At 43.5% G+C, this 12,331-nt stretch overlaps 1 protein-coding gene across 2 annotated transcripts in view; it reads right to left on the bottom strand.

The window, feature by feature from the left end:
* uqcr11 (ubiquinol-cytochrome c reductase, complex III subunit XI) overlaps window positions 1-8,165 on the bottom strand; it is a 332,601-nt gene extending 324,436 nt beyond the window's left edge. The window contains exons 1-3 of one of the 2 annotated variants that reach the window (XR_014570267.1): window positions 8,039-8,165; window positions 4,947-5,088; window positions 2,554-2,926 (exon numbers count right to left, since the gene is read on the bottom strand). Coding sequence is in view for 1 of the 2 variants with exons in the window: in XM_083782172.1 (XP_083638298.1) it covers window positions 4,968-5,088; window positions 8,039-8,100 (183 nt within the window). In the remaining variant the exon portion in view is untranslated. Of the gene's footprint in view, window positions 1-1,832; window positions 2,927-4,946; window positions 5,089-8,038 lie in introns of those variants that run through there. The other variant, XM_083782172.1, reaches the window with a different exon arrangement.
* Window positions 8,166-12,331: the final 4,166 nt, after the last annotated feature.

Here is a 12,331-nt window from a genome sequence, read left to right as displayed (position 1 = left end):
CATTTTTATGCCCTATTACTTTTTATTATTATCATTATATTATTACCCTTATTATTATCATTAGAATTATTATTACTATTAATATTATTGATTATTTTCAGTCACTTTGGGACAAATAGCAGTATTTCATTATTATTTATATTTTTTATGCAGTCACTTTTGGACAAATTACATTTTTTATTAGGCCCTATATTTATTATTATTATTAATATTATTATGCTTGCAGTCACTGTTGGACAAATATAAATTCCTCTCAAGAATATTCAGTATCGGATAAAGATGTGTTTAAAGTTCTCCTCCCTACAGTTGAGACGAATAACAGTCTAAGTCCATCATTTTATTCTGAGCCCTATAAAAGCCTATAGCTGTCCCGACCTGTACTCTAAAGATCCTGACCCCTAAACCCTGATCCATCATTCATACATTATGGATCATTACTGTGGACTTATAGACTGTTATTCGTCTCGATATATAGTCTTTCTTTCTTTCATTCTTTCTTGTTGCATAATGAATGAGCCGCATCACTCCAGCATTCATCCTCCAGTTCCATCCGCTGCGATGCTAACGAACTATAGTTCCTTCATTGTAGGAAGACCCTTCATTCATAGTTCACACCGTGGCGTAGCACCACCTGCTGGTACAATGTCGTCATTACTACAGTATCCGGACCATCCTTGAATGGTCACTGATAAAACACTGCGGGTTAAGATAAGCTAAGATAAATTAATAACTTTAGGTTTAATAAGGCTCACGTCCATATTAATAACTTTAGGTTAAGATAAGGCTCTCTTCCATATTAATAACTTTAGGTTAAGATAAGCCTCTCGTCCATATTAATAACTTTAGGTTAAGATAAGCCTCTCGTCCATATTAATAACTTTAGGTTAAGATAAGCCTCTCGTCCATATTAATAACTCTAGGTTTATTAAGCCTCTCGTCCATATTGTTGCAGTGTTGTACTGTACAGTAACTCAGTGCACTGTACTTAAGTATAAAATAGTAACAGACTTATAGCATGTTACATAGACAGCACTAGAATTGCATGTTATGTAGTCATAGCACTTTATAGTACACGTTTAATATATAATATAGTATTATAGTATGTATAGTTTACATATATAGTTTCATGATATACTAGATATTCCACTGTTACGTTCTTAGCTTACGGATGTTTCATAATAACTACTTTGTATGTACTGTATGTGATGTATGCCATGCTTTTTGTTTTTGCTTAATGTAAATCGCTCTGGATTAAGTGCATCTGATAAATGCCTAAATGGTGTACTTTCGCCCCACTAGAACTATTTGAAAACTTTACTACTAGTTACTTTGGATAATTATTACAACACATAATAAGATAAATCCATCCAAAAAGGCTAAATTGATCCACTTTAAGTTGGAAGTAAAACTTTTAGCCGACTTTCACAAAGTACTTTGGCGCAAATCCCACGTGGACTTACCTGGCTGGTCTCAGACCAGCCCTGTCCGTGGAACATATCTGTAACACCTTACCTGGCTGGTCTCAGACCAGCCCTGTCCATGGAACATATCTGTAATATGACTTACCTGGCTGGTCTCAGACCAGCCCTGTCCGTGGAACATATCTGTAATATACATGACTTATACACCCGCTATTCTATTTGTTTAGCTGTAAATATGTATATGTTCATTTTGTACAGTATGTCTGATTGTACAAAAAGGGGTTCTCTAGAAGCTTCTAAACTTCTCACGTACAATAATATGGTCGACCGTACCAGTATGCATTATTTCCCCTTCTGTTTATATGTCTATGTGCTGTTAATAAAACTCAAAACAGTAGAACAATATAATTTATATTATATTTTTATTACAATGACGTTCACGGTCACATACTGTACGTTTGGCCAGTGGAGTCTAAGGAGCCATGTTTGTTTTTTGCACTTCAGCATAATTTAAAATGTAATATAACTTAACATAACCTGCAGTGTGACATTATATGATATTACTGCCATATACGACTGCCTGGTGAGAGACCCGAGGGCAGATACAGAGAGCAGATATCGAGGGCAAATACCTACCGAGGGCAGTTACAGAGGGCAGATACCAGAGGTCAGATACCGAGGGCAGATGCAGAGGGCAGATATCATGCTGGTCAGATAAACCATAGCCGTAGTGTAGGGGCAGATGCGATACACTGCGCATATAGCATTTATATACCATAGTGTAAAAGTGGCCTATTATAGATGCTATAATATGAGCATCAGAGTTCCGACCTAGTGGCTAAAAGTGTGGGCCTAAATCCCTTTCAATCTTTGTTCTCTGCTCTCTCAAACACCCGATTTCATAAAAACATTTCTGACTGTACAACAGAAGACCTTTAACCCCTTTTGGGGCGGGAACCCCTTTTGGTGTTTTAAACATTATGTTATAATTTAGCCATTGAAAAACAGCAAATCTACAAGCTCATAGCGCGCCACCGAGTGGCGCGCTACGAGCTTGTAGGTCTGCTGTTTTTGAAAGAGTCGGGAAAATGTGGCGCAAATCCTGACATAAAACTGTCGGGATTCAGAAGACATTTTAGACATTTCTAAATGGGTTAAATAATGACCGACAGCAGGGGATGGACAGACGGAGTAGGAATGATGAATGGTGATGCAGGAGGAGGAGTACCGGTACTGGAAACGGTTGGAACTCCTACAAATAAAAATGCATCCGTGGTTCAGAATCCAGTCCATGTAGGGCTGATGTCAGGTCCTTTCATTCACGGTGATGTTTCTACACAAAGACAGCTTCATGATGATGATGATGATGATGGCGACGTGTTAGCCAGCTGTGTGTATGCCTAATGTCTCTCTCTCTCTCTCTCTCTCTCTCTCTGCAGCGGCGTCTGGTCGCCGCGTCCGTCCGTTTCCTCGTCCCAGCCGTGACCGACGGCCCACACACTGCCCTAAAGGAACACAAAACACCTCACGTTAGTATTTAGAGGCGCTCGCCTCCGATCCATCGGCCCCACCGACATGTGATCAAACAATTACAGTTTTTGGTGTCCTTGACATGAACAGCTTTGAGAACGACTGACATAGAAACAGAGGTTTTTTCAATAAAACTGTCAGGATTTAGAAGGCATTTGTAGAATCGTGCCCAGGTCGAAATGGCTTATTATTCTTCTAATATGGCCCCCTTTTTGAAAAATGTTTGGACACACCTGCCCTAAATGGAGGTAAACATAAACAGGCTATACTGGGTCTGTCACAGTAGGAACATAGTTAGTTTAGTTAATTAAGAATGTCCATCCTGAGACATACAGGCTTGTTACACATCAATGGTATTTCTGGATCAGCCCAAAACAGAGAGCAGTGAAGCAGAAATAGACCTCGTTGAAATGACGGCAACAGGAGCTCTGAAAAGACCCCTGCTGTGAAGGGAACACTCTACGGTCAACATGGTATGGCCACCCTTAAATAGAACACAAATGTTTTAGAACAGATTCGCATTGTAAAATATTTCATTACAGGCAGTGATTCTCAAACCTTTTCATGTCAAGGACCCTTAGATGGACATCCATTAGCCTGCGTAGTCATAGTGTGGACCCCCGTTTAAAAAGATATGCCAAGGACCCCCATAATTGAAGATTGTTATTACAATACAGCTCTAGCAGTGATTCTCAACCATTTCGATTTCAAGGACCCCTCCTTATTAGTCTACGTACCCCCATATGATGGCATTTCTACCTCTGGGACACCCAATGTATTGTAGCGTTGACGGTCCCTCAAGCTGACTCACTAACTTAGAAAATGAGGGGAGGAAACAGGATTAACGCCCTTTAAATACAAGCTAAAAACTGGGTTGGGAGGGTGCCGAAAATAACAAAGAGGCTGCTCTGCCTGTCTCTGTCTGTCTCAAAGAGCTCTGACTGTCTCTGTCTGTCTCAAAGAGCTCTGACTGTCTCTGTCTAGGCTTCCTCTTCCTCTCCCCACTGTGTCACTCCCTTCTTCCTCTTCGCGCCTTCTCCTCTTCACCAACCACCTTTCTCCATTGTTTTAACCCCCTCTAAGCCTCACCTATCACTGCATACCTGAAATGTAAAGACATTTTAAAATGTATTTTCGTGAAATGGAAATGCCAGCTTCCTTACTCGGATTTGGGGAGGTGTACTAGTTCCAGACTCTATATAATATACTGTAGCATTCAGAGATTTGTGGAATAGTTGTGTCTGGCTAGTTGTGTCGAGACTAGTTAGGGTCCTGACGTCTTTATCAGTCTTGTCAAACCATCAGCATCATGTATCAGAATACGCCACTGGCGTTGACACTAAAGGTCGCCAGACTGGCCGTTTCAGGCAAATAGAACCTTCGGACAACAAGGGTGCAGTTTGCTTTCAGGCTGCCCAACGGCCAAGTGCATTCCGTCTCTCTCCAGTAAATATTCATGAAGAACAATGATATGCTACCTTTTCACAGTTCTGTTCATTCTGTTGTTTGAGCTGCAGGCAGTTATTGATTGTTGCATGTAGCATGACTTTGTTCTACAAGCGCAAATGCAAATGCAAACGTAAGCTTTTATAACAGACAATGTCATATCGGGTCATATCGGTATCGGTGAATATGCCAGTCTAACCACCGATACGACACAGGGGTTGACACTATGGCAGGTAACTAAATAACATGTTGGGGCATCATGTGGAGTTTGCTTTCGAGTTGTTCAAACTGCAAGTGCACATTTGAGTGAGGAGTCTGCTATAAACACAACACCAGATATATAGCTAGATATCTATAAACACAACACCAGATCACAACACTGGTATCGGTATTTGGTAGCGGCTAACACAGAACTTGTGTTATCTGATCGGGAACGATAAAAGTGTATCAGGAGGACATCCCTAGTGCCGTGCCTCTGAGACCTTTAAGTGTCAACCCTCTACGCCACACGAACATAATAAAACATCAGGAACCAAACCGTACCCGTACCTCAGATGAGTGGAAGCAGCTCTATTCCTCGTCCTTGAACTTGCCGCTGATGTAGGGAACGTAGTCCAGGAACAACCTCCAGTCGGTGAAGTGGACCAGCGCTACGCCGCCCACCGAGCCCCACACCGCCAGGGTGGGCACCCTGAATGAACAGGAGAAAAGAGACAATATGCTGCATTTTAGAGATTTTCTTTAGAGATTCACATCGGGAAAGGAAAGGTACTATGTTTACCCAGGGTAACTGGACTAAGCTCAAGAATTTGTTTACAGCCAGGCCCTGCTCATATAACATTTCATGGTAGGGGTTCAATGCCTTGCTCAAGGGCACTTCAGCGGTGGTAATTGCAACGTGCCGGTCCGGGGATACGAACTAGCGACCTTCCGATATCAAGACCGCTCCGCAAACCGTTCGGCCACCGCTGCCCCAGGGGTTCAGAGTCTTGCTCAAGGACACTTCGACATTAACTCTGGGGGAGCCCACAGGGATCGAACCGGGAACCGCACGCCGGTTCCCATCCGGCATTATTTAGTTATTTATTTGACAACTTATCTAAATACTATTGCACACTGTTTTTTATTGTGTCTGCCCACTACGACACTCGGGCACCAGAAGAAAAAAAAAGTCAGAAATATATGTACCTACTGTATGTATTTGAACAACTGTACATACAATACATCATTGCGTTTGACATTTCTGTTCGTTTTTCTTCCATCTATTATTTCCCCCCCCCCCTTCCCTGAATACTGTAAATGTTGACAGAGCTTGTACAATGAAGAATTTCACCCACATTAAAAAGGGTATCTTTGAAAAACAAAGAAAAAGGACAGACGATTGTCTGTCCTGATAAAGGTCTAATCGACCGAAACGTAGTGTCTGACCTTTTCTTTGTTTTTCAAAGATACCCTTTTTTAATCCATTCTGACCGGGCACCCATTTTGGTGTCAGCATCATGTTGTGCTTTAGCTATTTAAAAATAGCAGATCTACAAGCTCATATCGCGCCACCGAGTGGCGCGCTACGAGCTTGTAGGTCTGCTATTTTTGAAAAATCGAAGAGCGACTGACAATTTTAGAATCTGATCTCAGGTCAGAATGGGTTCATCAGACCAGTGTGTGTCCCCGGCGGAAACCTCGTATGAATCTGATCTCAGGTCAGAATGGGTTAATATATGCTCCATTTCCCTACGCACCTGTCACTAGCCTTCTGAGGTGTGCATCGGCTAAAAAAAAACCCACATTGCTTACACATTAAACACATGTGAACCTGTGATTATGTGGTTGTTATTTGGAGGTGGTTTATCTAACTTCTTCTACTGAGACATGTAGACCCTTGTGTGTGTGTGTGTGTGTGCGTGCGTGTGTGTGTCATGGTGTGTGATGGTAGGACAGCTGTGGGTTGCCATGTTTGGGCCTGAATGAAGCAACAGTGAAATGAGCTAAGCGGGGGTTGCCTCTTGTCTGAGCAGTGTGGTGGTGGTGGGGGGGGGGGGGTCTCTTGTACAGCGTTGAGGCCTATTCATAGTCCTGTTCTGGGGGATACGGTGACCACCGAAACGGTGCTTAGTACGGTAAAAACAGAGAGATGTGTTTGGGTGAGCGGTGAGTCTCTTACCACCGCGGCTCAGTGACGCCATGTTGTAGTTTTAGTAAAAACAGAGAGATGTGTTTGGGGTGAGCGGTGAGTCTCTTACCACCGTGGCTCAGTGATGTCATGTTGTAGTTTTAGTAAAAACAGAGAGATGTGTTTGGGGTGAGCGGTGAGTCTCTTACCACCGCGGCTCAGTGACGTCATGTTGTAGTTTTCGGTGGTCACCTAAATCACCTAAAACTACAGTATGAATAGGCCTTTAGAATTGGACTAAAAGTTTACGTATGGCAGCTTAAAACTGCAAGAGGACTGTCGTCATCACATGCTTTGTTGTTGCATATTAAACATTTACAATCACAACAACCAATAAACTGCAGGCCACATGTGCTTGGAAATAGTGGAGCAAAAATATTTAAAAATATTTAGTACACAGGGGGAGCTACAGAGTAGTATGAGAGAATGGGTTAGGGGTCTTTCATGGCAAATGAAATGCACACACAGTATCTGAACATGTTTGGCACAAATTAATCTCGTTTCAACACCATTAGACATAGAAATGGCTGCTATTCCATACATTGCACAATGCATGCTCACAATGTACAGTTCTCATTCATTCTACTGATGAATTATAGGAAGGACCCCAATGGAAACAAGCCACAGTTTACTTCCCTGGGTTATAAGTCCTCTTAGCAGACCTTGTACGGAACTGTACTTAGTTTAACTGTTAATAATGTATTAAATAAATATATTTTTCCATGTTTTTGATATAGGCCTACAGGTTTAATGTTAGTTTTTAGTTCAATGTTTGTTTAAAAAAAACGCCATTGACAATGAAGGGAACATTTACATCATCTTGTGCCTAACACAAACATCAAGTGTCATTATATTAACAATAGACATAATTTAATGTGTGTTTTGACACAGTTTGTTTTACATCATAAAACCTAATCATTGAATTCCCTCCTGGATGTTGTAACATGATTAGAGCGCCCCTCACTTAACACGGGTGTGATTTATTTGCTCTTGCTTACTGTAAATCACTCTAGATTAAGATAAATGCCTAAATTGTAAATTGTATAAAAACAAGTCATACCGGTACTTACACAACACATACAGGAGACATTAAACACAGGCCTGTATAATTATATTATAGTTACAGTAGGTATTCTGTTCACTGGAGTAGCATTTGTAGAATAATTACAATCATTGATCATGTGTGTTTAGAAGTCTTGTATATCTGTGGAAGGTTGTCGAATAACCATTTACAATGTAGGCATTTAGCGACTTACAGTATCACAGCACAACTAATATAGAGGTCTTGTAAATCAGTGGAATGTTATAATGTAGTCCTGTGTTGACATCTAGTAGTATATGACCTCCACACAGCTAGCTATAGCTAGCATAAAGCTAACAGCAGCAGTTGTAGTTTTAAAGTAATAAAAGCCAGTCAGTCAGTCAGTCGGTCTCCTTTGATCTTAGTCTTCCTTTGATCTTCATATCTTACCAGGTCTTGGCGATGGACACATATTTCTGGCCGATCAGTTTTCCGACTATGTTGTTGATCATGTTTTTGGATCAATAAGTGAAGAGTTGCTCCAGTCGAGTCTTGGCAGCGTCTAGTGAGCTAATCTAGTGAGCTAATTTAAGACTTCCGGTGGACGATCTCTTCAAAATAAGAGTACCCTCTAGAGTATTGAAAAAAAGTTTAATTTGCACATTAAAACTACAAATTAAGCATTTAAATGATGCTATATGATGCTATAAGACACACATTATGTTTCTGTGTAAGAATAAGTAATTATATCCTTATAATAATAATAATAAAGTTATCTAAATGGATAAATGCTATTCACTGGAGTGCATGGACTTTATAAAGTGGACACTGGACAAAAGACGGCTCCGCAAGGCAACTATCTGGACATACCCACGCGTTCGGGGAGATGTCCTATACCACACCCCACTCTCCGCTAAGCGGGAGAGGTGTAAAATTCACAGCAGCAGACCTTCTACTGGGGTCAAGGCTGACAAAAAGTACCGTTTCCGGACCCAGAATGGACACTGGACAAAAGACGGCTCCGCGAGGCAACTATCTGGACATACCCACGCGTTCGGGGAGATGTCCTGTACCACACCCCACTCTCCGCTAAGCGGGAGAGGTGTAAAATTCACAGCAGCAGACCTTCTACTGTGGTCAACGCTGAAAAAAGTACCGTTTCCGGACCCAGAATGGACACTGGACAAAGAGGCCTCCGCGAGGCAACTATCTGGACATACCCACACGTTCGGGGAGATGTCCTCTACCACACCACACTCTCCGCTAAGCGGGAGAGGTGTAAAATTCACAGCAGCAGACCTTCTACTGGGGTCAATGCTGACAAAAAGTACCGTTTCCGGACCCAGAATGGACACTGGACAAAGAGGCCTCCGCGAGGCAACTATCTGGACATACCCACACGTTCGGGGAGATGTCCTCTACCACACCACACTCTCCGCTAAGCGGGAGAGGTGTAAAATTCACAGCAGCAGACCTTCTACTGGGGTCAAGGCTGACAAAAAGTACCGTTTCCGGACCCAGAATGGACACTGGACAAAAGACGGCTCCGCGAGGCAACTATCTGGACATACCCACGCGTTCGGGGAGATGTCCTGTACCACACCCCACTCTCCGCTAAGCGGGAGAGGTGTAAAATTCACAGCAGCAGACCTTCTACTGGGGTCAATGCTGACAAAAAGTACCGTTTCCGGACCCAGAATGGACACTGGACAAAGAGGCCTCCGCGAGGCAACTATCTGGACATACCCACACGTTCGGGGAGATGTCCTCTACCACACCACACTCTCCGCTAAGCGGGAGAGGTGTAAAATTCACAGCAGCAGACCTTCTACTGGGGTCAAGGCTGACAAAAAGTACCGTTTCCGGACACAGAATGGACACTGGACAAAAGACGGCTCCGCGAGGCAACTATCTGGACATACCCACGCGTTCGGGGAGATGTCCTGTACCACACCCCACTCTCCGCTAAGCGGGAGAGGTGTAAAATTCACAGCAGCAGACCTTCTACTGTGGTCAACGCTGAAAAAAGTACCGTTTCCGGACCCAGAATGGACACTGGACAAAGAGGCCTCCGCGAGGCAACTATCTGGACATACCCACACGTTCGGGGAGATGTCCTCTACCACACCACACTCTCCGCTAAGCGGGAGAGGTGTAAAATTCACAGCAGCAGACCTTCTACTGGGGTCAATGCTGACAAAAAGTACCGTTTCCGGACCCAGAATGGACACTGGACAAAGAGGCCTCCGCGAGGCAACTATCTGGACATACCCACACGTTCGGGGAGATGTCCTCTACCACACCACACTCTCCGCTAAGCGGGAGAGGTGTAAAATTCACAGCAGCAGACCTTCTACTGGGGTCAAGGCTGACAAAAAGTACCGTTTCCGGACCCAGAATGGACACTGGACAAAAGACGGCTCCGCGAGGCAACTATCTGGACATACCCACGCGTTCGGGGAGATGTCCTGTACCACACCCCACTCTCCGCTAAGCGGGAGAGGTGTAAAATTCACAGCAGCAGACCTTCTACTGGGGTCAATGCTGACAAAAAGTACCGTTTCCGGACCCAGAATGGACACTGGACAAAGAGGCCTCCGCGAGGCAACTATCTGGACATACCCACACGTTCGGGGAGATGTCCTCTACCACACCACACTCTCCGCTAAGCGGGAGAGGTGTAAAATTCACAGCAGCAGACCTTCTACTGGGGTCAAGGCTGACAAAAAGTACCGTTTCCGGACCCAGAATGGACACTGGACAAAAGACGGCTCCGCGAGGCAACTATCTGGACATACCCACGCGTTCGGGGAGATGTCCTGTACCACACCCCACTCTCCGCTAAGCGGGAGAGGTGTAAAATTCACAGCAGCAGACCTTCTACTGTGGTCAACGCTGAAAAAAGTACCGTTTCCGGACCCAGAATGGACACTGGACAAAGAGGCCTCCGCGAGGCAACTATCTGGACATACCCACACGTTCGGGGAGATGTCCTCTACCACACCACACTCTCCGCTAAGCGGGAGAGGTGTAAAATTCACAGCAGCAGACCTTCTACTGGGGTCAATGCTGACAAAAAGTACCGTTTCCGGACCCAGAATGGACACTGGACAAAGAGGCCTCCGCGAGGCAACTATCTGGACATACCCACACGTTCGGGGAGATGTCCTCTACCACACCCCACTCTCCGCTAAGTGGGAGAGGTGTAAAATTCACGGCAGCAGACCTTCTACTGAGGTCAACGCTCAAAAAAGTGCTGTGCCTTGGGGCATTGACAATTATTTAATTAACGAATTAAATAACCTTATTTTATTCTGAAGGCAACCGGATGTCTTAAATTAGCTAGCTCTCAGACAGGAAATTCTAAATTAGCTCATAAGACGGAGCCAAATATCTGTCTGAGAGTGGAGCCTGCCTGGCAAATGACATGGGGGTCCTTTTTGTGGGCTTGGCCGAAAGTGGGCGTTACCAAAAGGTGGGCGTGGCCATGGCCGCCAGAAGTCTGTCAGATTTTGACAGCTTCAAATTAGTGTTAAACATAATATAACCCAATTGACTCCAGTCCTCTCTGTTTAATATATCTATAATGAAACTATATAAACTATGCATATACCATGAAGTGCTATGACTACTAGCTCTGGTCCATAGCTCTAATGCGTTTCATTTAGAGCTATGTTACTCTAAACTTCCCCGCTCGCATGAATGCAGACCAGCCTCTACTCTTTGGCGTAAATAAAAAGAACGTTTTTGCTACACATAAAAACAAAGGCGAGTTGTGTCATTAGAAAGCCTACTTTGGTAATTGGTTCTAGTTCTAGTGAACAGAAATAATAAATAAATAGACTTGGTAACCTAACTGTAGGGAGTGCAAACACATTAAAGAACCTGGGGGTTATCATCTATGAAAAGGCAACACAATGAGCAGAAAATAAAAATGAACCATGTAAATACAACAAATTGAGCAGAGCACTGCAGGGAGTTGAACCCCATTCCGGTAAACCAGAAGTACCACAACCAGTGCCTTGGTTTTTGTTTTGTTTTACGAGGTCCATTCGTTGAAATGTAAATTTTGCATTGCAACGGTAAAGTAATTTCACAATTGACATTGTAGGCAATAATTAATAACGGTATGGCACCAGGCCAAAGCCATGGGGATAGAGTATGTTTTGCACTCTGAGTGAGTGTGTGTGTGTGTGTGTGTGTGTGTGTGTGTGTGTGTGTGTGTGTGTGCGTGTGTGTGTGTGTGTGTGTGTCCGTCAGTTTGTTAACAGCTAATCTCCAGCACCATTAACCCGGTCGATGCCAGATTTTGCACACACACTCCCTGGATGCCAACGATGAACCTCTGTCCCAAATTTTCCAGAACGGCCTGTATAGCACCACACATTTTTGTATGCTTTCCGAGACTATGGACTACGGACTACCGTGATTTTCACCTTTTTTTCAAATCCTCCGAAATCTTGAAAGACAACATACTATAGTATGCCCTCCGTGACCATGGACTATAGCCTTTCGCTTTTCCGCAATTTTACCTTTTTTCAAATCGTAAACAATGATGAAGAATCGCGCACTATAGCATGCCACTTAATGACCTTGGGGTCATCAAGGTCATTGATATTGATCAATGACCTTGAGCAGTATAAATGACCTTCAATAAGACTAGTAAATGACCTTGACCAGTATAAATGACCTTGACAAGTACAAATGACCTTGACCAGTATAAATGACCGTGACCAGTATATG

The sequence above is a fragment of the Protomyctophum parallelum genome (assembly GCF_964188405.1).
Source record: "Protomyctophum parallelum genome assembly, chromosome: 14".
Classification (NCBI taxonomy): Eukaryota; Metazoa; Chordata; class Actinopteri; order Myctophiformes; family Myctophidae; genus Protomyctophum; species Protomyctophum parallelum.
This window is presented reverse-complemented; position numbering and strand designations above follow the sequence as displayed.